This window comes from Aspergillus fijiensis (assembly GCF_003184825.1).
Source record: "Aspergillus fijiensis CBS 313.89 unplaced genomic scaffold BO72scaffold_2, whole genome shotgun sequence".
NCBI lineage: Eukaryota > Fungi > Ascomycota > Eurotiomycetes > Eurotiales > Aspergillaceae > Aspergillus > Aspergillus fijiensis.
Window position 1 is genome coordinate 197,288 of NW_024468978.1, and position 21,846 is coordinate 219,133.

Below are 21,846 nucleotides of genomic sequence, written 5' to 3' on the forward strand. Positions count from 1 at the left end.
ATCACAAAGCTAGAGCTTTGTGAATCAGCTGAATGACCTTTCCGGGGTACTCCAGGCCCAACTCATTCCAATGACCATCATCCTTGACAGCGCTAAGAAGGATTTCGAATCAGTCAGCGTCTTTCCTGAAGATATGCACTTGTGACCATCAGACTTACACTTTCCCACGTGGTAGCCAAAAAAGCTGAGCTGCTCTGCCGGACACTTCGCATTGGGGCGCACTGGGTCGGAGTTCTGGGCTGGGGATCTCTACGGTCTCCGCGATGACGGGGGATGCGATGTCACCTGCCGCGCACTGCTGACACTGGGCAAAGATCTTTTCCATGGTCGGCATGTCGCTCCAAGGGATACTGACCCAAAGGCAGGCTTCAGAATCAAATGGTGGGCGGGGGGCCTCCATGTCGGCTCGCTGAGCCGACTTTTCCCCAAGACTTGACACTTGTTTCTCCAAAGCCTCGACTCTCTCCACTATCGACATGGAATATAGGCTATCGAGCTTGCCTTCGAGGTTGTTCAATGCGTTCAGTACCTGAGTGTGATCCTTCGTCTCATGCATCTTAGACTCGAGTGATCCAAGACGGCATTCGAAGATCGAGCCGACACGCTGGCAAAGGTTGTTGGCAAAGTCATCTTGGATTCTTCGGTCCAGAGTAGAGGCAAGTTCTTGCAGCCGCTCTTGATTTGAGCTCGTGCTGTCCTGGATTCCCAACAGGATTGGCAGTATCTTCGCTTCGTGGCAAGCTTTTTCATCCGGCACTGCCGATCGCTCGAGGCTTTCGTTCATACACTGAAGACTCGAGGTCGCAAACGCCGATGACGCCTCATTGGCCTGGGCTGGAAGTCCGGCCTTGTCCTCAACTATTGAAATCTGTCGATTGCTGAGGGTCTCGGCGATCTGCTGCAGGTGGGCGATCTGTGCTCCAAGTAGATTGAGGTTGCTTGCAAGCAAACTGGCCATTTCCTTGTCTTGCGCAAGGCCCGCCTTCTCTTCGGTCAACCTTTGGACTCTTTGCCTTGCATTTCGCAATTCTTCGTCTAAGCTATCTTTCTGTTGCTGAAGTTCTGCGCTTTTTTCTCTCTCCGCACTGGCTGCATTCGTCGCCGAGGTTTCCCATTCCTCAACGTCGGCGATTCTCTTTTGTAGATCGTCATTCTTGGAAAGCAAGTCATCATGTTCGGCACTCAGGGCGTCATGTCTGGACCTCAGGTCGTTATGTTTGGCCACCTGGTCTTGCAGAAGCACTGCCTCCGCTTGCAGCCTTTTCCTTTCCGTCTCTGCCTCCGTCAAGGCCATTTCCACATTCTTCAAGTTCTTCAAGTTGGCCCGAAGTTCTCTGGTCTGATCCCAAGGCTTTTATTCTTTTCTCGAAGTGCTCGGAGTTCCAGCGCGGTCGAATTCTTGGAATCGGCCAGCTGTGCTTGGAGCTGCAGGTTCTTTCCCCGCTCCACTTCCAGCTCCCGTTGCAGGGAAGCAATCTTCTGCCTATCATCGCGCATCGAAGCCTGCATGTCATCCCAGATGAACGGGAGATATCTTACCATGCCGTCGAAACTAGGTCCTTCCATCCTGGTCTGCAACCCCTCGCCACGATGCCCGTCCTGCTCGCTGGGTTGCGAACGCTGAGGCGGGTTGCTTCGACTGCCATTTTCCGAGGAGTGCGCCTGGTGGTGTTCTTGTAGACTGGAAACACGACGCCTAAAGGAGAGTCGGGTCTGGGATAGAGTGGTCTTTGTAAGTGATGGTGGGGATGGTCGGGGGATCCGGCGCAGCAGTTGGGGATTGGACGGGAGCGAGTCAGAAGAGTCTTGAGAGTATCCCGACTGACTGCTTCGAAGTGACGCTTTTGACTCGGACATTATCTGCGACAAGAAATGGGGGCTAAGCTCGATGCTCCGGAATATGGTTTTCCAGATGCTATGCGAGGAAATGGAGTTACCGAGGGTATTGATATATCGAGCGTGTATTGTAGGCAGAGAACAACTCATCCCCGCACAATTTCGACCTTCTCCCCAAGATCACACGTCAATGCTTCCTGCAAAGCCTTGTTAGAACGGTTGGAGAACAGTAGTGCAGTCCGGTATGCGTGTAAGCCTTGATTGCTCACCTGGTTCACCGGGTCGTGGACCTAATTCGTTCCAATTGATTGTTTCCCCCCCCCCCCGGTCGGTGGCTTGCATGTACCCTGGAAGCCCTGACAATTGTCAGCACCCGTTTGCATCGGAGGGCCAGTGGGAGGCCATGTGGACTAGAGGATGGGCAAGACAGAACTCTGAGGGTGGAGCCACGTCAATCCGACGTCGGTCTCCGGGGCAAGACGAAGTATAATGATGGTGAGCAAATGTGGGGGGAAGTGGCGGTTGTGGAGAGCGCCCTCGGTCACGGCGACGCGTCCACTCGTCCACTCAACAGGCCGACTCCCAACATGCCAGTCTAATCTTGTGTAGGCATCATCCCAAGGCTGGTTCACCGGTGATTCATCTCCATTCATCTCGTAGGTGGCGCTTTCTCTGTCAGACAACTAGCCTAGCTAGATCGAACAGTGAGCGTGCTTCTAGATGGCACGGGAACTCTGTACTGCTCAGTGGGACAAACAACGGGTCAGAGCGTCTTGCCTATGAGCTACCTAAGTTAACTAGGTACAAGCCCACATCAATCTCAACTTCTGGAGATCGCGCAGCCGATACTTAGACCAGCTTTGACTTTGGTTGTTTACCATACGCAGCCTTGATCTCGACACTGCACAGCAGACTATATCACGGAATAAGGATGCGGCGTATACTGGCTGCCGTCACGGCGCTTCGACAGATAGAGATGTCGCACCAGATCCCGATGACTGCGGTGCTGTGCTTGATGCCGGAGGGGTCGATATTGGGTCGAGCAGGAATCGTGGAGACGGTAGCCTACCAAGTAGTATTATGAGCAACGTGGAGAAGGGGTTTGTCCGACGCCAAAAGAGCCCTCCCGACGTCGTCCTAGGGGCTTCCGGCCCGTTCGAAATGTTTTCAAGGCTATGTGTGCTGTATCGATCTTCCAGCTCACAATGCATCGATGGCGATGGCGGGGGCGGCGGCACTCACGATCTTAGGTGAGATCTGTATCCGTCGACAAAAACATGGTTGGCAGCGAGGTAGAGGTTGATTGTGGGGTCTGCACAGACGGAGAAGCTCTAACTAGGATCACTTAGGTTGAAATTGAGAATATAGGTAGTAGTCAAGAGCATGACAAACAGATGCGGCAAAAAATACTTTATCGAATATCAGGTTGGCAAAACCTTTGATAGGATAAACTCTTGGGCGCTGCCGGTACCCAAAAAGGAAAATCCCGTGGGTAACACAACACCCATTGTTATGTCAGCTATAAAGGCAACATACAGGCATGCGAAGTCATGGCCATGCCCGATGGAACCATGATATACTCCCCATGTGGCCCTGTTGGACAGGAAAAGATGAAAATCATAGTTTCTTGAATGTGTTGAGCCCTACTTCCAACCTCGCAGGTCTAACCTCTGCAGGTGTCCTAGACGGACAGAAGCAGCTGGGCGACCACTTCTTTCTCTCATGATGAACCACCCCAGCATTGACAGTCGCCGACCCTCGAGCCGACGACGACCATTTTGCCGTCAAACAGCCACCCCGCTGTCCTTTTTGTGGCCGACGGACCAAATGGGAGGAATGACGAAAGCGGGAAACAGAAATGGGAATGCTCTGCGCCCTGGATATCACGCCTGTTGTTTGTGTGGGTAAATTTGTCTGCTTCGGGGATATGCGAAGAACTGGAACTGGATTCCACAGGAATCGTGTTCGGTTCGGTATCTATTCAGTGGGTTGGAGAGAGAAGATACTGGTATACTTCTTCTAGCCAGAATGAGTCAAGAATAACTTAATTTGCTTGACAGTCGATCATGAATATATTGCCCATCAGCTGGATCATCGACATGCCCATGCCCATGCCCATAGCACTACAGCTGTCATTTGCACCTCCAGGCCTGCTGCTTACATACAAAACGACAACCCCCGAAAACACTCCCCGACTACAAGATCAAACCAACCGACAACCCATCACCCTCCCCAACCCCTCCACCAACCCCCTCGCGAACGCCGGATCATTGATCTCCTCCTCCCGCCTGACCACCTCCACCCCAGACCCCTTCAACCCCTCCTCCACCGTGCGAAACAGCACCCCATCCGCCTCCGGATCCCAATACACGCCCCCCTCCACATCCAACATACTCAACCCGCGCGTCGGCAGCACGACCACCACCTTCTCCGGCACCTTGGCCCTCCTCAACTTCCCCACCATAAACGCCCCCACCTCCTCATTCTCTGCAGGGGACGTCCGCACCAGCGTAACCGTAGGATTATGCTCCCAGATCCGCCTTCCCCGAAACCGCTCCGGCACCGTCCCCGGCGGGCCATAGTTGACCATATCGCAGGCGCCCACACTGACCACCTGCGGAATGCCCGCTGCCGCCGCGGCGTCCAACCGCTCCGGTCCAGCGGAGAGCACCCCGCCGACCAGCTCATCGACCACCTCGGAAGTGGTCAGATCGATCACGGCGTCCAGCCCGCCTTCGCGGACCAACCGCTCCATGGCTTTCCCGCCGGCGCCCGTGGCGTGGAAGATGAATACTTCCGTGGCGGTGGGGGAGGCGGCCAGCAGGGATTGGATCGCGGTGACGCAGGGGGTGGTCACGCCGAACATGGTGATCCCGATGCGTTTGGGCGGGGCGGCCCGTTGGAGTTCTGGGGCGGCGGCTGGGTTGTCTTGGGGGTGCCGGTGGTGGTGGTGGTGCTGCTGCTGCTGCTGCTGCTCGCGCCGGAACTGCACGGCGGCCATCGCGGCGGCGGCCGCCGCAGCGTTGTCCAGAATCCTGGTGAGGATCGAATTGGTGCCGGCGATGTCGACGACGCTGTACATCATGGTCAGGTCGGTTTCCTCGACGTAGGGCCCGATGTCCCCGCTGGCCATGGTGGAGACCATCACCTTCGGGAAGCCGAGGGGGCAGGCGGCGCGCATTGCCGCTGTCGCGACGGTGGTGCCGCAGCTGCCGCCGAGGGCGAGGATGCCGTGCAGCTGGTTGAGGGTGCGTAGGTGGGCGATGGTGCGCCGGGTGCGCGCGGTGGCGGCTTCGAGGTAGGATTGGCGCGGCAGCGAGGCCCAGTCTTTGGGTTCGTGGTCGTCGTTCTTGATGTCGATGTCGCACGGGGAGGGGAGGGAGGGGTGGGGGATGGTGATTTCCTCATGATGAGAAGGCTCGCGCCCGATGTCGAGGAGGATCACGGATGGGCTGGGGTGGACGGGGGATGAGAGCAGTTGCTGGCGCGTGTGTTGCAGTTCCGCCCATTTGGTGTCGCATGTGCCGATTAGGAGGATGGTGGGGTGGTCTGTCATTTTGCTTGGATTTCTTGTGCTGATTGATGAAGTTATGAGCGCATGATCATTGCACAAATGGTGGTGGTTGTTGTTGTGTCTGATTAAATAAGATGTTCGGATGAGGGCTGAGGTGGGGTGGAGGAATGATGCATGAAGAGGAGGATATGCACGATGATGTTGTTTGCCCCTCCTCTCCTCTCGACTCCTCTTTTATTCATCCTCTACCCCTCCCAATCTCTTTCAACCCCCGTTTGTCTGCAAACCAATTTCCCTCGCTCAAACGAAAGTCCAACAAAATGCGCCCAACAAACCGACAAGAAGTGCTCGCGCGTTTGCGCAAGACCATCGCCGATGGCTCCATCATTGTCGGAGCCGGAGCTGGTACCCCCCCATTGACACTCCGCATCCAAACAGCGACTAATCCCCCGTCAAACAGGAATCGGGCTCTCCGCCAAATTCATCGAAAAAGGCGGCGCCGACCTCATCCTGGTCTACAACTCGGGCCGCTTCCGCATGGCCGGCCGGGGCTCTCTGGCGGGCATGATGCCCTACTCCGATGCCAACGCGGTGGTGGTTGACATGGTAGGTCGCCCGCCCGCCTTGCCTTGCCTACCCCCTTTCCCACCAGAAAAATAACAATGCACCAGGCCTCCGAAGTCCTCCCCATCGTGGAAAACACCCCCGTGCTCGCCGGGGTGTGCGGCACCGACCCCTTCCGCGACATGCGGCCCTTCCTGCAGCAGCTGCGCTCGCTGGGCTTCGTCGGGGTCCAGAACTTCCCGACGGTCGGGCTGATCGACGGCAAGTTCCGGGCCAACCTCGAGGAGACGGGGATGGGGTACGAGCGCGAGGTCGAGATGATCCGGCTGGCGCACGAGCTGGACCTGGTGACGACGCCGTACGTGTTTACCGTCGACGAGGGCGAGCGCATGGCGCGCGCGGGCGCCGACGTGATCGTCGTGCATCTGGGGCTCACGACTTCCGGGACGATCGGGGCGCAGACCAGTCTATCGTTGGATGAGAGTGTGGCCGTCATTCAGGAGGTGAGGGATGCAGTGACCAAAATCAACGAGGAGGTCATTGTGCTGTGTCATGGGGGGCCGGTGGCCAGCCCGGAGGATGCGCAGTATGTTTTGTCGAGGGTGAAAGGCGTGCATGGGTTCTTTGGGGCGAGTAGTATGGAGCGGTTGCCGGTGGAGAGGGCGATCGAGGAGAATGCGAGGAGGTTCAAGGGGGTTAAACTGGGTTGAGTTTACTGTGTACACTGGTGGATAGGCTTGTTGTTGTTGTTGAGTGGATTTATTGTAACTAAATTGAGGTATGGATGGATGGATGGATGGATGGATGGAGACGTGCCGCCGGAGTGTGCCCGATTGGGGAATTTCCCGGTGTATACATAGTACTCAGCGAGTCGCGACGCAAGTGGAGATCTCAAGCTTCCAGCTGATCAACAATAATTATCCGGGGGGAAGTATATCAATTGCTGTCGACAGACACAGTCTTGACTTTCTCCCGAGTCCCCTGCACCTCCCTCCCGTTACACATTACGACAGCACCCAAAATGTCTGGCATTCTCGCAGGCAAACTCGCCATCATCACCGGCGGATCGCGGGGTAGGCAGGCACCTACATCAATAACGGCACACGCAACCAACTAACCCGGACACAGGCATCGGCGAAGCGATCGCGCACAACCTCGCGCGCAAAGGCTGCTCCCTGCTCCTCAACTACACCTCGGACTCGTCGCGGGCGCGCACCGAGTCCCTCTGCACGCAGCTGGCGCGCGAGCACTCGATCCGCTGCGTGCCCGTGCAAGCCGACCTGTCCGACCCGGCGCCGGCCATCGAGCGCATCCTCAGCGTCGCCAAGGCCGAATTCTCCTCTTCTACGCAGCAGCAACTGACGATCGACATTCTCATCAACAACGCCGGCGTCAGCAAGGACCGCTTCCTCAACGACGCGACCAAAGGCGCCATCGACGCCGACTACTTCAACTGGCACTACACGATCAACGTCCTCGCTCCGCTCCTCCTCACCCAGGCCATCGCCCCCTACCTGCCCCGCTCCCCCCCACGCAGCGGCCGCATCGTCAACATCTCCTCCATCTCGTCGGCGCTGGGGTTCACCGGCCAGAGCGTGTACGGCGGCACCAAGGCGGCGCTGGAGGCCATGACGCGCACGTGGGCGCGCGAGCTGGCCGACGTCGCGACCGTCAACGCCGTCAACCCCGGCCCCGTCATCGGGGACATGTACTTCGCCACGGGCGAGGCGTTCTGGCAGCAGATGCAGGGGTTCCAGGATAACACGCCGGGGAGCAAGATGGTCGAGGACGATCCGCTGGTGGGCCAGTTGACGGAGGAGCAGAAGCAACTCATCAAGGAGAAAATGGGCGGCCGGCGGCCGGGGTTCACGGCCGAGGTGGCCGGCGTGGTGGGGATGTTGTGCTCCGAGGATGCGGGGTGGTGTACGGGGAGTGTGGTGTGTGCGAATGGGGGGTTGCGGTTTACTACTTGAAGAATTTACATGAAAGATAGAGTCAATTGATTTACATAACTTACATAGAAGGATGTTTTGAGTTGTTGTTTTCTGTGGACATAGTAGAGAGTAGACAGGCACGTGAGAGCTCCCCCCCGGAGGTTATGTCATGTCACATGTTACATGTCATCATCATTCCTTCGTCTGGACTCTGGAATCATCCTCAACGTTGCTTAATCTAATCACTGAACTCAATTCCATCCACCAATTCTCCATCCACCGATTCAATAAACCAGCAACCAGCAATAAATCTCTCCTCACTCCAGCAGACAGAAAAGGAACCATGTCCACCCGCAGCCTGACTCTCACCAAGCTCCCCCCGCGCTCCTCCTCCCTCCACCACCTCTCTCAATCCCGCCCATCCTTCCTCCGTCTCCGGCCGCTGTCAACAGCAACAGCAACAATCCCCCTACGACTCACCCATCCCCCAAGAACCCAAAAGCCCACCCTCCCCATCCGCCTCCTCCCTCGCGCCCACCCAACCCCCCAAGGCAGAAGACCCTACACAACCGGCAAATCCACCAGCGACATCATCGTCGAAGAGCTGCAGGATCTGTACGCCCCCGCCCCCTGCCCCAATTTCCCCCAGCCCAACCCATATCCCCCCCCCAAAAACCCGACTAATAAGCGAAGCTACGAGACAGCAAAAGACGAATTCGAAATCGCCACCGAAAGCACGGATGCGGCCACGATCTACGCGGCCTCGGACCGGGAGGCGGCGCGCGACGCGCTGAACGAGCTGCTGGCGGTGTACACGCTGTACACGCGGGACGTGTCGCTGCTGGACGCGGCGGGGCGGTCCGGGGTGGAGAAGCTGCTGGGCGCGGAGGGCGGGGAGGAGGTGCGGATCGACACCGGGTTGAATCCGCAGGGGATTGAGGATGAGGTGCGGCAGGAGGTGCGGCGGAGGGTTGGGCAGCGGGTGCGGGAGTTGAAGGCGGCGGTTGAGGGGTTGGAGGAGAGGGCGGGGGAGGAATAAATATATCAGGAAAGGTTACTAGTTATACTATGATGCTATGGGTTGATTGTTATGGGGTACGGGGGTGGATTTCATCAACGTTTTTCCTATATCCATTCTAGAATACATCCTGAACGTTCAGAAGTTCAACCTTCAATGTATATACTGTGGGGTATCGTATCAATATTCTGTAAAAATTTGGGAATTGTTTCCGAAGAAGTAGGTCACGCCACCTCGGCCAGCGTCAGGCCGAATTGATCGGTCAATGGCGAGGGCGAGGGCATCGTCATGCTGCTGCTGCTGCTGCTGTCTTTGTGGGTGCTTTTGAGGTGTCGTTTCAATTGATCTATCGCCCGTCAGTCTCTCAATCAAGCCCAAGCATTCTGCGGCATCTGCATCGACCACCCACCATGTCGAGTGAAGCTCTTCGTACACCCCGGGTAATGGCATTTATGTCGTCGTTCCCCGTGTGCTGGATCCGTCAGTATATTTCTTCGCCCCCCAAACACAAGGCGGGGACCTACTCAGGCGGTGACTGGACATGTTGGACGACTGCACTCCGTCAGTTTCTATCTCCTTATCAATCAATCAACCAAGGTGTGCTTACATCGCCCGTCTGGAAGTTACACCCCGGATACGTGCACTTGAACGGCTTCTCGCCCGTATGAGTCCGCGAATGCGTTTCTATGCACCCAAGTTAGTCATCCATCGGCTAAGAGGCATCCGACGACATACTCAGTTCGCTGCTGTCGGTAAACGACTTGCCGCACTCGGCGCATTTGTACGGCTTCTCTCCGCGGTGGCTGCGCTCGTGCCGTTCCAACGTCGCCTGCCGCGCAAAGAACTTGCCGCAGACCGAACACTTGAAGTTTTTGTCTACCCCAAGTCAGCAAAGTCGGCAAAGTCAGCAATGAGTTATGCAGACACGGTCAAACGTACAGTTGCTGTGCGTCAGAAAGTGCCCCTGCAGCTTCGACTTCTGCGAAAACGGCTCGTCCGGCCGATGGCACCCCTCCCAGCAACAGTAATACCCCGTCCCCTTGGCCCCCTCCACGGTGGCCATGTGGCTGCCGACGAGATGCTCCTGCAGACCGCACGAGTCCGAGAAGGTGGCGCCGCACGGCTTCTTGACCCCGTCCACCGTCGTGGTCCATCGACACACGTGGGCCTCCTCCGGGATGTACTCCGGGCTGGTCAGCACGGACGACGAGCCTCCGTCCAGCGGAGGCGGCGTGTCCCCCGGACTCAGCTGCGAGCTCACGCTGGACCGCGACTGGCGGGAGTACGGGGAGTAGGGGGAGTAATGGTGGTGCGCGTGGCTGTGCGTCCGGCACCGGTGAACGTGCGTCCGGCACGGTTTGCGGTGCGTCGTGGGATTGGGAATAGGCGGTTCTTGCGTGGTGTTTGGATCGGTCATCTCGGGCGTCTCGGGCGCCTGGTGGGTGTGGAAGTGGGGGATGTGACTGTGGCCGTGGGAATGGTTCGGGTTCGGGTTGATGTGGAAGCAGGTGAATGAATTCGAGGTCGAATCGTCCCCGGGCTTGGGATGCTCACTGCAGTCCGGCACCTGCTGCACATGATACTGGTGATGGCAGGCCGTCAGGTCCGGACACACCCCCATCATGTGGAAGACATCCGCCGGGTTGACCGAGGTGGGCATCGGATACCAGGCGTGGTGCGCATCCTTGGAGAGATCGTGGCACTGGAAATGCTGGTGGCTGTGAGCGTGACAGTGTGACACCGGGACAGGCGCGAAGGGAGCGAAGAAGGCATCTGTGGAACCCACGAGCCCGGGAACCCCAGGGAGCCCGACGCTCTTGGGCTGCTCGCCCGGCACCGGGGGCAGCGCGGTCGGCGACAGGAGGTCGCTTGACTCGAGGTCCAGCGGCGAGCCCAAAGCTAATAACGCCTCGAGGCTGTGCTCGCCGTCGGCGTGGGTGCCACTGCCGAAGCAGTGCTCGTCGAAGCACACCGGGTCCGTGCTGTCGCAATGGGTATCATTGCAGTGAGCGTCGTCGCAATGTGATACAGAGCACACGGCGGCCTCGTCGCAGTCGACGAACCCGTCGCAGACCGACGGGCAGGTGACGGAGCAATTGTCCATGTCACAGCAATCCTCGTCGACGGGGCAGTCCTCCCCGACCTCACAGTGGGGGAGCGCTTGGTGCTCTTCCTCGGAACAATTCCACTGAGGCCCTGGAGCCTCCGCCCCGGTAGGCTCCTCCGGGTCTTTTGCATCCAGATGGAATGCCTCCCAGTGGCACTCCAGGCAGAAATCGTCCTTCTTCGTGTGCGAGGCCATGGTGTCGTGTGAAGGGAAGGTCATGGATGGTAACTCCGTGCAAGGAAGCAGAGCGATCTATGCCTTGAAGGAGTCGATCAAGTCACGGTCTTACGGAATCCTCCGCCCTGACGACCGATAGGAGCGGGGACTTGGGGGAAATAGACTGATGGTCTGTTCTGAGGACTATTTGGGTTTGTTCGGTCACCAACTGCAGGTGTGGCAAGTCAGCCCAGTTCTCGTCGCCCCTCCACCACGCGAGCGGACACGACAGGTCACATACCAATTAGAACAGCAGAATCTGCAATGGATCGTCCAGCGGTAGCTTAAAACCCTGTAGTGCGACAGAGACTATGGGCAAGAGTCACCAAGAGGCGTGGAGAGAAAAGACAGACCGCCTGGAGTGAGCGGGCAAAAGAGCCTGAGGACCTTGGGGGCCAGCATGAGGACGCATGTAGGGAACCGATGTGGGATTTAGCAGTCCATCGAGTCCAGGAGATCAAGGGTACTGAGTACTGAGTACGGAGTACTGAGTACCAATTCTTCAGGGAACTTTCGGGGGAGGAGTTAAGTGTACCTAGTAGGGAGTAGGGGGAGTAGGGGGAGGAGGGCGAATAGGGCAGGTATTTTCGGTACCGATACGGTCGCAATACGGGAGGAACCAAGGGAAGAAGATCTAATCGGAGGGGAAAAAAATGAGGACCTTGTGGACGAGGGGTCGAGCAACGAGGACCTTGGGAGATGGCGTCATGTCTGGCCGGTTAGCCAATCGTGCCCCCAGTGATTGTCAGAGTTCACGTTTGGTGTTTCGTTAGACGACTTGAAGTTCGGGATAAATGTGACGGATTTATTTTCAATGATTTCATAGTTTGATTCACCTGCGTTCGAATGATGGAAAGCAGCAGGAGAGGTAATCTGTCCGAGTCTGTGAAGGATGTCCATTCATCCATCCACTGAGACTTCGCAGGGCGGTCCAGACTCCGGGCGGGAAATCTCTGGGATTGGATTCTGCCCGCCGAATTTCTGCCGCCTTGGAGATGGATGCCTGAGGTCTGTGACAACATCCTCAATAACTTAGCATTTGCAACTCTCGACAACAATGACCACAGTATACCGTGTTACTATTATCTAAATCAATCAACCGGCCACACTGAAAAGTGATACTCCGGAGAGATCTAGCTGAAGATATTGACATCCTAGACAAGGCCTAACATTGGCTAGCCCACTAACCACCCATCACTATCCACTAACTACATATCCTACTATACAACCGTTATCAACAGAGAAATCCCACCAACGACAGCGCCATCAGCAATTTACCACGGGCACCCCCTTAGTCAACCCAAGTAAGGCTCCTTCCGAGTCTCCGACCGTTGAGTTAGCGGCTCCCGCACGTGCCGACGGCTGCCTACGGGCTACGGACGACGGGCATCGGGCCCTGCACCGCACCCCAGGCATCTCCAATTCCGACCCCATCGAACGGACCCTGCATCCCACGTATTACTCTATCTACACCAGCCACATCCATTCAGCAACACCCCGCAGCTACCCCGTTCCACTTCAAATCCTATAGCAGTACCGTTCAACACAGCTCGAAGCGTACCTGATTTCCTCCGCCTCCGCAAACACGCAAGCAAATAACACACCACCCATCTCACCCCCGCACGACACCTCGGACCCCGTAGCCGCTTCCCCTACACTTACCTCCACCTACCTCCACCTCCACCTCCACCTCTTACCTACGCCGACACCAAAAAATATGGGCAACATCTGCTCGAAATCCTCCAACTCGCCCGACGCCTTCGCCCGACCAGGTCGCGTCCTCGGCGCCGCCAACACCGACTCGGCCCCAGCCTCAACCGCAACCGCAACCCCCTCCGGCCCGCGCGCACCGCTCCCCAAATCCACCTCTCACACAAACTGGGGATCCGGGGAGGGAGGGAGGACAGTCGGGGCTGGGTCCGGCGGTGCGACGGCGACATCTTCATCGACACCGGGCACCGCGGACGCAAGGGCCAACGCTGCGTTGGCGGCGCAGGTGAGTCTTCCCTTTCCCCCTCCCCACTACCACTACCCTTAACCAACCCCCCTGCTTCAAGCGAGATCCCCCGAGATACTTGACTTGAAAGGGAACCGGCTGATGTATAACTGGCGGGGCATAGAGACGCGCCGAGTCGGCGAATCAGTCGGCCAACAAGGGAAAATTGGGGTCGAAGTTGGCGGCCCAGAAGACGCAGACCCAGGCGCAGACGTTGAATGAGGCGAGTCGGGCGGAGGTGGCGGCTCGGGATGCGGATGGGGCGGCTGAGGCGAGGCGGTGGCAATGAGATTTGGTCGGCGGGGCAGGGTTTGTGCTGTACATACTGGGTGGGTGGTGAGGTTGTGGGTTGACATTTCTTGTGGAGTTGGGATACGCTTAGTACTTTCTGTGTTGGAGTGGATTTGTTTCTTGATATGTGCGGGGTGATGTATGGGATTCCGTATAAAAATGGCGCAATGGTGAATACCCTAGCAGGCTACTTTTACTACAATGCAGACACTGTATCTATAATACAAACTCCGAACCCTCGCCACTAAACGACATTGTACCGTCCACCCACCGGCGCCCGGGCGTCGCTGTCCGCCGCCGCGATCGTGCCCTCCTTCAGCAACCGCATCAACTCGCGCATCGCGTTCGTGACCGCCAGCTCGGTCTCGCCCTCCACCAGGATGTATAGCTTGGGGTTCTCGCCAGGTCCAGGCTCTTTGCCTGTCGCGTAGAAGCTGCCCTTCGTGGTGATCGACGTGCCCGTGGATTCCAGGATCTTCGCCACGTTCGTGCGGTTGGTGACGGCCCAGCGAGCTTTCTCTGTAGCAAGGATCAGTATTTGTAGCGGGAAGTAGATAGAGGATGAACTCACGGGGAAAGTCGTTGATTTCCAAGGTGGCATGGAAAGCGCCTGCATCTGGCCCACGGTTGTCGATGGGAACTCCGGATCTCATCACGCCCGCACGGCTCAGACGCGCGTGGATGTCCGCAACAGCCGAGCCCACCTTGTCCAGTGGGTTCTTCGACGTGCTGTTGGGATCCTTCTCGGTCTTGTGCACCGTGATCTTGCCATCCAGATCGATACCCTTGGGAACCCCCGGCATACTGGTCGATGCTGACGCCGTGGCCTGGACGGATGAGATGGCCTTGCTGAACCGGTCTTCGGCTTGTTCGTTCTTCTTCTCGTCCTTCTCCTCTTCCTCCTCCCCTTCTTCGCCGGTCTTGTATGTGCGTCGTTCACGCAGACGCGCAGCATCACGCTCCTGATCCAGTCGTTCCAGACCCTTACCACCAAACCCGGATGCGCTAGCCTTCTCTTTGCCTGCTTTGACTTTCTCCAAAAATGAGTCGACCATCTTTTGCACCGGTTCCGGGATCTTCTGTCCACTCTGCTTGAGCGCTTTCGCGATGTCGACCGAGTACCGTTCCTGGTCCTCCGTCAAGAAGGTGACAGCCGTTCCGGTGTTTCCGGCCCGTCCAGTACGTCCAGCACGGTGAACATAATCTTCGAGATGGTTGGGCGCATCATAGTTGACGACAAGCTTAAGCTGCTTGACATCGAGTCCGCGCGCCGCAACCGAGGTAGCAATCAGAACCGGGAAGATACCAGCCTTGAAATCTTCGATCGTTGAGTCACGATCGATCTGGTCCTTGCCGCCATGGATAGACATGCATGGGTAGCCCTTACGCATGAGCTCGCGGAGGAGCGTATCGGCGGCCTCTTGGCGATCGACGAAGATGAGAGCCCGCGCATCCTCATTCTCTTCGTTCGAGTACAGATTGCCAAGCAATTCCAGCAGGCGTACGAACTTCTGGTCGTCGTTGCGCACCTCGACAATCTGCGTGATCTCGGGTGCGACCACACTCTTACCGCCGACCACAATCTCGATCGGTTTGGTAAGTGTCTTGCGAGCCAGCGCTTCCATGTTCCGCGGGAAGGTGGCGGAGAACAGAACAGTTTGCCGATCAGGTCGAATGTTGGCCATGATCTTCATCACTTGCGGTTCGAATCCCATGTCGAACATACGGTCGGCCTCGTCGAGAACGACGTATGTGACCCTACGCAAATTCGTGACTCGGCCAGCGTTGGCTGCGAGAAGGTCGATCATGCGTCCGGGCGTGCAGACAATTATTTCAGCGCCACGCTTGAGGTCCGCAATCTGGTCCTTGATGGGAGCTCCACCATACGCACAGACAGCCCGAAGGTTGAGGGCTTTGAGGAATGGCTTGCAATCCTTGTGGATCTGTGTTGCCAGCTCGCGGGTAGGCGTCATGATTAGACCGACAGGGCCCTCCATATTCTCCAACGGCCGTTGATCCCTGATGTGCCGGAACATGGGAATCAAGAACGCAATCGTTTTGCCCGAACCTGTCTTCGCCACACCGATGACATCTCGGCCAGACATGATCGCAGGAATGGCCTGCGCTTGGATGGAGGTGGTTTTCTCATACCCAAGCTTTTCAATCACATCCAAAGTTTGCACACCTAAGCCACACTGAGACCACTTCTGCACTGGCTTCGGAACATCCACACCACGAACTTTGATGCCGTCGAGTTCCAGCCGCAGGCTTGCGGCTTCCTCCTCACTCATCTGCGCCAGATCAGAGGGTTCGGTGTAGAACTTTCTCCGGAACGGCTCGTATTCTACTTTGTGGTGATCAACCGCGGGGATGTCCTTCTTCTTCTTTGCCTTGTTGGCAATCGCAAGGAAGTCATCGGCATCTCCTTCGCCAACAGCCGTCACATCGACATCGTGCTCATCACCAAAGATGGCCTCGGGCTGTTGTTCCTTGTCGCGCGAGAACTTCGCGCCACCCGTTCTCTTCGGAGGAGCAGTCTCGGCTAGTTCGGACATGAAAGCATCTAATGGATCGACTTCCTCCTCTTCTTCCTGAGCATCAACTTCCATGCTGTCGGGAGCCTGGTTGTCAGCTGCGTCTTCCATGACAGTATCACCATTAGCTTCCTGCGAGGTGTCCGTGGATTGAGCCAATTGCAAACGCTCCTCTCGTCGTTCGGCCGCTGCCCGCGCAGCTGCCGCATTCTCTTCCTCGGTGCCCCCCTCATGCATGTCGACGTCATCCTCGTCCTCGTCTTCAGCCCCGCCACCTGTGGTTCCGTTGATATCTTTCGAATCCTCTAGAGGCGGTGTGGGTAGCCTCTCGAGCTTCCGTCGCGTTGACTCCTCCTCTCCAAATCCCAAGGTTCGTGTAGCAGTGGACTTCTCGGCCTCCCCAGCCTGCCTGGTTCCTAGCCCAAATCTTCCTACATTACCCTTAACCTTTAAGGTGGCTAGAACGCTCAAGTTAGTCTGGAACTGATACGCATAGATAAGAGGCGGGAACGTACATGAAGAGCTGCTCGTGGCTGGAGCAGGACTGCCAGAGGTCGTGGCGGAGGGCTTTGACGGGAGTGGAACAGCAACATCATTGCCCAACACAGCCGGTGCGGGCGAAGATGTGGATGTTCCCTTCTTTGCGATAGCCTTCGGATCAAACTTTCCTGCATACGTAGCGGATGCCACTTCAACAGCCGGCGTTGCCGGAGATTGAGGCGAACCGACAGCCGGCGATAGACCAGACTTTCTATCGATCTCCTCTAGAATGCTTCTAGCTCCTCCAGCCGCCGCAGCTTCCCGCTGTTTGCGCTCCTTTTCCGCGGCTTGTTTCTGTTTCCATGCCTCCAGTTTCGCGCGCCGTTCCGCCCTTTTCTCGTCTTCTGTTTGGGCGGCGGGTGTTGCTGGAGTCGACGGTTTCGATGCCTACGATGAGCATGTCAGCCTTGATTCATAAGATAGTAAAGGACCGGGCTAGCTTACATCACGAGACCTGGACCGCGAGCGTCTGGCCCGATCCCGGCTGTCGTCCCGTCTAGACTTGTGCTTCAAGTCAGCAGAATCATCTGTCCGTCTCCGTGCCCGATCCCGGGAATCTTCTCGCCTGCTTCGATAGTCCCTATCGCGGCTTCTTCGGCGGTAATCCCGCTGATCGTCTCGGTCTCTGGATCGGCGCCGATCGCGAGAGCGATCCCGACGGCTGGGGCGATAACTGTCTTCATCGCGGTAGTCGTCACGTCTGTCTACGGAGCGGTCGCGCCTCCGGTAGGAGTCTCGGTCGCGATCGCGTTCACGGTCACGATATCGTCGCTAAGTCGGCGGTGAACAGATTAGACATAAGTTCCAATTTAAAAGGCGAACTGGGGCACAAGGGCCTACCTCTGGACTGCGTGAGCGGCGGTAACTCCTGCCATCGTCGCGCCTGCTCCTCTCATAGCGATCATCGTCTCTGCGACTCCGTCTGGATGAGGAGTATGTGCTGCCTACAGGTGATGGTGAGCGAGTATCCCCGTGGCGAGCCATTGTTGCAGGCCAACGATGAGTGAGTATTACTGAGACTCAAGAAAGCTCGAGCACTTGGATTTGGATAGGATAGTGAAGTGGATGTTTACCCTTCCATTCAGGTCTTTTCCAAGTTATACCGGGTGATTAGTATGCCGATAGTTGGCGCGGGGTGGCAAGTCTCAGTCGGAGAAGGCTGAGGTAGATGTTGTATCTCCGTTGGGTTGTATTCTTGGCCCGGCATTAATTGGGAGACTCGGACGGGCCGCAGTTGAGCAGGGTCGGTCATCACGTGACTATTAGTAATCGGGCGGCGACCGACTGACCAGTCACGTGTGATAGCCCAGCTCTTCTCGATAGGATTATGACCTAACTAAGTATGGATGCAATGGATATTAAGGGCGGGCGGGCAGCTACGCTACGCGTGCCTTGCAGTTTCCACCCGTGACCTGACCTTCCCAACCTCTTCCGGTTCCGTCACTGAGCTCCGGTCTGTACCCCTGCGAAGGAGAAAACAGAACCAGATTCACCTTCATACAGAAGGAGAACTGATCCACGCGACTCACTTGGTAGGTATCTCTCCCTCTGTCGGTCTCCTATCCGAATTTAATCCCAAGCTTCCACTCCGATCAATGTTCCCATGTTTACGTTGACCCTTCCAGCGTTAGTTCCGAGACCATGCCCGCGAAACTCGTTCGCCAGGGAGGCGTGTTCCTCCAGCATCTCAACATCAGCGATGCTTTCTCACGCCCCGTCCGTCAAATGATCTCTCACGCTCATGTCCAACGTCTTTCGATGTTGTCCCGTGGTCGTTTCATTGGTCCAATTGCGGCACGCGCCCCTGTTCTGTCCCGAGGCTTGACGAACACATACGCGACTGCAGCTGAAGCCAAGTCTTCAGAGCCCAAGGCGGCCAAATCGATCCCCAAGGTCCGAAAGGTGCAGGCAACCGAGTCCAAGGAGACCGCCAAAGTGAAGAAGCCGAAGGCGCAGACGGGAAAGACGAAGGTCACGAAGAAGGCCGCGAAGAAGGCCACGAAGAAGGAGCGGAAGCCGCGGGAGAAGAAGCCTCTGACTCCCGAAGAGGAAGAGAAGCTGACTCTGCGCGAGAAGAAGAAGCAGATCAAGGAATGCAAGGCCCTATGTCTCACTCCGCCTCAGCTGTATCCCACGACGGTCTATGCTGTGGCTCGCGCTGAAGCCGGGAAACAGATCTCCAAGGAGGGTTTGCATATGAAGGGCATATATATGATCAACGAAATTCAAGAGCGCATTTTGAGCCTGAGAGCTGAGCAGACGGAGGTACTGCTAAGCTCCTTGCTATATGTGGAAGATCGATGCTAACGATTTGACTTCAAACCAGGAATACGCACGCATTGCGGAGGAGAACAAGAAATTGAACGAGAAAATCATGGCTGATTGGATCAAGTCCTACACTCCTGCTCAGATCCGGGATGCTAACAAGGCCCGGCGCAAGCTTACTAAACTTACCGGCAAGCGGCAATCGAGACTTACCCTGATCGATGACCCTCGCCTCGTTGCCCGCCCTCTACATCCTTATGCCCACTTCACCAAGAATCGATTCCAAGATCCTCACATCGCCAGTCTTCCCATGTCTGAGCGGAGCCCACGTATCAGTGCCGAGTGGAAGGCACTAGCGCCGGAGGAGAGAAAGGTAATGTTCAAGATCAGATCGTAGCCGTAGCCGCGTTGGAAAGCACTAACACCAGACGACAGGCTTACGACCAGGCCTACCGAGAAGACAAGGAGCGTTACCTTCGCGAGTATAGGGAGGTCTATGGCGACGAGCCTCCGAAACTTCCCAAGGCGCAACGCGAGTAGGGGTCGGGACCAGGAGTCCATGATACGAGCGTCTTCACACCATGGCACTGGAAACCTCCTTTGATCATTCTGTGGAGCAACGAAATGCAACTTGTTCTATTAAGGGGATTTGTAATGGGTTATCAGGCTCGGAGGATCCGGGGGTTTTCTGTTAACAACCAGTCGTCTTTTTCTCCCTTCTGTGTTGTCTTCTAGTATCGATTCCGCAGCTGTCATGTCTTATATTTTCCTCAGTTCGATCGGGGAGGGTAAGTTAGCATTTGTATTCTACCAAAGATAAACCAAAGCATACAGAACGAATGATTTCGGGTGAGGTTTGTCTCTCGGGGTGCGCCTAAACTCATTTCATTCAATCAATCTCGGGCGATTTCGGTCAAGCCCTGATACCCCAAGGCCACGCAATGGATCTCCAGAACATCCTCTTCAACACATTTAACCGTGGACGTCATGACGAGATTCCTCTTTCGAGCCTTACAGAAGAAAGCTCCGGTAGATCGACTTTCCGCATAGCTGTTCCCGCCATGACTCACAGCAGCAGCAGCTCTTATGTCCTTTACGAAACCAAGCATGCATCTCTCCTCGCCCCTTAATCTGATCTCCCGCCAGCACGTGGAGCCCACACTGGTCGATCCAGATGCGCTGAGATGGATGTTGGGCATGAACAAATTGGAAAAGTCTACATCAGGTACTAGGTACAGGACACAACACAACCAAATCGGATCTCATGTACCAGGTAGGTAGTAGCCAGCAACACGCAAGACAAGGCAGTGACTCATCGGACTGGGTGGTTGGTCTAGGCCCGCTGCTGCAGCTGCCAGGAGACATTACAGAAGCCGCACGCACGCTCGCACGCACCCCCCAGTCGAAGAGAATTCTCCTCGAAAGGACTGTATGGACGGAAAACCCTGAGCTATATGTCCTGCATGATGCTCTTGGGATCTTCTTTTTGCTCTGGCCCGCGAGATCCGTACCGTCGATCAGCGGAAATGGCGTTGCGGGAATTTCTTTCTTCATACTATGTGCAGTACTCCGGTGGGTTGGGGCTGCTGGCTTGGCGGCTGGAGGTAGGCTTTATCTCCAATATCTATCTTGGGGTGTAGACTTGCTCTTTGGTAGCACTTGGTGGAAGTGAGAGTTGATTAACAGGCATACCGTAGCTTTGAGGGGTTGTTGAGGCAGGCTGCCTTCTGAGGGTTTGTCTACATGGTCTTCAAGGGTCTCCGATGGATCTTTCAGGGTATACTGCTGCGCGTTTCGAGAGTAATTCTCGAAGTGCAAGAGCTATGGGAGTGTTATCAGGAGGTATCTTGATGCTTCTTTACGGTGCAATGGCTGATGGTATGGCAGTTTGCTCGTTGGACCTATGCACGAGAACGCATGGATGTGCAGTATAGCCGACAAGTAACTCATGATCTTGACCCAAGAGCTGCAATCCAATCCAGTGGAAATCCTTCAAGCCCTCTACGCGCGGGGAAAGCTCTGAAAGCTTCTGGTTCCAAGGTAACAAGCTACAATGAGGCTGAACCTAAGGGAGTAACAATGGGATGATGGTTTTGCGGTGGTTGCGGCGGTAGATTCGGGGGTATTGGCTTTCGGCCAAACGCTCCTCATGACTCTTCCTGCTCCTTGTTTTCTTTTTCTACCCTGCAGGCCAATTGACTAGTTCAACCGCAGTCGCACAGTGCTTGTATCACCGTCTGAAGAACGCTGGTGAGACATTCTGAGGTAGACGCCGGACACGAAGAAAAGAGGGACACAGACACCCTGCGGTGTTGCCAACTGGAGTGATGGCACGGAGGGATGGATGGGGGCTTGCATCTGACTTCGACGCTGGACGGGATATCGGAAGAGCCGGTAGATTACTCAGTAGTTTACTTGGTTAACTACAGCCAAAAGTGGTGGCTGTCTACTAAATATCCTCCACAAGACAATCTACTTCCTGATCAAGGACCTCTAGCGGGTATCGACAAGAACAGCTGTCTATGCTAAACACTTTTGGGATACACCTACAGTAGTCGGACGAAACCCACTTCTGAAGAGTAAACGGCAACACCATCAACTAACACCGAAAAAGCAAAGTCAAGCGGAGGCCCGTTGGGTTCTCAGAGTGGCCCACGCGTTTTGATAGGCTCGGGCCTATTCTTCGCCTTCGATGCGGTGAAGAACTGCTTCCCTTTTGGTTTCTTTTTTTTCAACGCAACCCGAGTTTTCCTCGCTGAATAATGTATACCTAGGGCATTGGTGGGCAGATTTTGTCGTTCTTGAGTTTTGGCTGCCTGATGGTTGCATTGCAGGATGTTGGATGATGAAACGCCCTGCAGTTTTAATCTGGTGGTTCATGTTGAGTTGAACCACTGCTGCTGCTGCTGCTGCTGCTGCTGCTGCTGCTGCGGTGGTGGTGTTGAGAAGATGTGTCTGAGGCACGTGGGGTTGATGGGTCGGTCGTACTATGTAGGACAAAGGTTGACAGTGGATGTGGTTTCCTGCTGCT

General features: G+C 56.1%; 9 protein-coding genes across 9 annotated transcripts; 5 read left to right on the forward strand and 4 right to left on the reverse strand.

Moving 5' to 3' along the window:
- Window position 1: 1 nt before the first annotated feature.
- Window positions 2–1,294, reverse strand: BO72DRAFT_491372 (uncharacterized protein; the record flags this gene model as incomplete). The annotated part of the gene is made up of 2 exons (XM_040948188.1): window positions 2–92; window positions 159–1,294. The coding sequence occupies 2 exons, from the start codon at window positions 1,292–1,294 to the stop codon at window positions 2–4; spliced, it is 1,227 nt and encodes a 408-aa protein (XP_040806324.1).
- Window positions 1,295–2,754: 1,460 nt separating this feature from the next.
- On the reverse strand, window positions 2,755–5,524 carry BO72DRAFT_523662 (Tm-1-like ATP-binding domain-containing protein; the record flags this gene model as incomplete). Its single annotated transcript, XM_040949793.1, has 2 exons — window positions 4,064–5,524; window positions 2,755–2,901 (listed from the first exon to the last, which is right to left on the reverse strand). Exons 1-2 carry the CDS (start codon window positions 5,390–5,392, stop codon window positions 2,755–2,757), a joined length of 1,476 nt encoding a protein of 491 aa, XP_040806325.1. The 5' UTR covers window positions 5,393–5,524.
- Window positions 5,525–5,670: 146 nt separating this feature from the next.
- On the forward strand, window positions 5,671–6,624 carry BO72DRAFT_367306 (TIM-barrel enzyme family protein; the record flags this gene model as incomplete). Its single annotated transcript, XM_040940830.1, has 3 exons — window positions 5,671–5,755; window positions 5,811–5,956; window positions 6,022–6,624. 3 exons carry the CDS (start codon window positions 5,671–5,673, stop codon window positions 6,622–6,624), a joined length of 834 nt encoding a protein of 277 aa, XP_040806326.1.
- A 311-nt stretch (window positions 6,625–6,935) lies between these two features.
- Window positions 6,936–7,887, forward strand: BO72DRAFT_454581 (SDR family NAD(P)-dependent oxidoreductase; the record flags this gene model as incomplete). Its single annotated transcript, XM_040946190.1, has 2 exons — window positions 6,936–6,987; window positions 7,043–7,887. The coding sequence occupies 2 exons, from the start codon at window positions 6,936–6,938 to the stop codon at window positions 7,885–7,887; spliced, it is 897 nt and encodes a 298-aa protein (XP_040806327.1).
- A 177-nt stretch (window positions 7,888–8,064) lies between these two features.
- BO72DRAFT_443750 (uncharacterized protein) lies at window positions 8,065–9,062 on the forward strand. The gene is made up of 2 exons (XM_040943650.1): window positions 8,065–8,463; window positions 8,542–9,062. The coding sequence occupies exons 1-2, from the start codon at window positions 8,192–8,194 to the stop codon at window positions 8,885–8,887; spliced, it is 618 nt and encodes a 205-aa protein (XP_040806328.1). The 5' UTR covers window positions 8,065–8,191; the 3' UTR covers window positions 8,888–9,062.
- Window positions 9,063–9,090: 28 nt separating this feature from the next.
- Window positions 9,091–11,168, reverse strand: BO72DRAFT_367145 (C2H2-type zinc finger protein; the record flags this gene model as incomplete). The annotated part of the gene is made up of 7 exons (XM_040940826.1): window positions 9,091–9,212; window positions 9,276–9,338; window positions 9,391–9,418; window positions 9,474–9,550; window positions 9,602–9,742; window positions 9,806–10,258; window positions 10,331–11,168. The coding sequence occupies 7 exons, from the start codon at window positions 11,166–11,168 to the stop codon at window positions 9,091–9,093; spliced, it is 1,722 nt and encodes a 573-aa protein (XP_040806329.1).
- A 1,597-nt stretch (window positions 11,169–12,765) lies between these two features.
- BO72DRAFT_87180 (uncharacterized protein) lies at window positions 12,766–13,565 on the forward strand. Its single transcript, XM_040950786.1, has 2 exons — window positions 12,766–13,185; window positions 13,310–13,565. Exons 1-2 carry the CDS (start codon window positions 12,907–12,909, stop codon window positions 13,472–13,474), a joined length of 444 nt encoding a protein of 147 aa, XP_040806330.1. The 5' UTR covers window positions 12,766–12,906; the 3' UTR covers window positions 13,475–13,565.
- A 77-nt stretch (window positions 13,566–13,642) lies between these two features.
- On the reverse strand, window positions 13,643–17,732 carry BO72DRAFT_443755 (DEAD/DEAH box RNA helicase). The gene is made up of 5 exons (XM_040943651.1): window positions 17,391–17,732; window positions 16,995–17,321; window positions 16,526–16,937; window positions 14,048–16,468; window positions 13,643–13,995 (listed from the first exon to the last, which is right to left on the reverse strand). Exons 1-5 carry the CDS (start codon window positions 17,532–17,534, stop codon window positions 13,721–13,723), a joined length of 3,579 nt encoding a protein of 1,192 aa, XP_040806331.1. The 5' UTR covers window positions 17,535–17,732; the 3' UTR covers window positions 13,643–13,720.
- A 189-nt stretch (window positions 17,733–17,921) lies between these two features.
- BO72DRAFT_443756 (HMG-box domain-containing protein) lies at window positions 17,922–19,748 on the forward strand. The gene is made up of 4 exons (XM_040943652.1): window positions 17,922–18,082; window positions 18,176–18,815; window positions 18,877–19,188; window positions 19,251–19,748. The coding sequence occupies exons 2-4, from the start codon at window positions 18,192–18,194 to the stop codon at window positions 19,353–19,355; spliced, it is 1,041 nt and encodes a 346-aa protein (XP_040806332.1). The 5' UTR covers window positions 17,922–18,082; window positions 18,176–18,191; the 3' UTR covers window positions 19,356–19,748.
- Window positions 19,749–21,846: the final 2,098 nt, after the last annotated feature.

What these genes read in the sequence shown, in the direction of transcription:
- BO72DRAFT_443750 (XM_040943650.1), top strand. Translation starts at nt 8,192, where the DNA reads ATGTCCACCCGCAGCCTGACTCTCACCAAGCTCCCCCCGCGCTCCTCC. An exon ending in GTCGAAGAGCTGCAGGATCT is followed by an intron (nt 8,464 to 8,541) that starts GTACGCCCCCGC and finishes TAATAAGCGAAG; the next exon opens with CTACGAGACAGCAAAAGACG.
- BO72DRAFT_443756 (XM_040943652.1), top strand. Translation starts at nt 18,192, where the DNA reads ATGCCCGCGAAACTCGTTCGCCAGGGAGGCGTGTTCCTCCAGCATCTC. An exon ending in TGAGAGCTGAGCAGACGGAG is followed by an intron (nt 18,816 to 18,876) that starts GTACTGCTAAGC and finishes ACTTCAAACCAG; the next exon opens with GAATACGCACGCATTGCGGA. An exon ending in TAGCGCCGGAGGAGAGAAAG is followed by an intron (nt 19,189 to 19,250) that starts GTAATGTTCAAG and finishes ACCAGACGACAG; the next exon opens with GCTTACGACCAGGCCTACCG.
- BO72DRAFT_443755 (XM_040943651.1), bottom strand. Translation starts at nt 17,534, where the DNA reads ATGGCTCGCCACGGGGATACTCGCTCACCATCACCTGTAGGCAGCACA. An exon ending in GCCGCTCACGCAGTCCAGAG is followed by an intron (nt 17,322 to 17,390) that starts GTAGGCCCTTGT and finishes CCGCCGACTTAG; the next exon opens with CGACGATATCGTGACCGTGA. An exon ending in AGCCACGAGCAGCTCTTCAT is followed by an intron (nt 16,469 to 16,525) that starts GTACGTTCCCGC and finishes TGAGCGTTCTAG; the next exon opens with CCACCTTAAAGGTTAAGGGT.
- BO72DRAFT_87180 (XM_040950786.1), top strand. Translation starts at nt 12,907, where the DNA reads ATGGGCAACATCTGCTCGAAATCCTCCAACTCGCCCGACGCCTTCGCC. An exon ending in ACGCTGCGTTGGCGGCGCAG is followed by an intron (nt 13,186 to 13,309) that starts GTGAGTCTTCCC and finishes GGCGGGGCATAG; the next exon opens with AGACGCGCCGAGTCGGCGAA.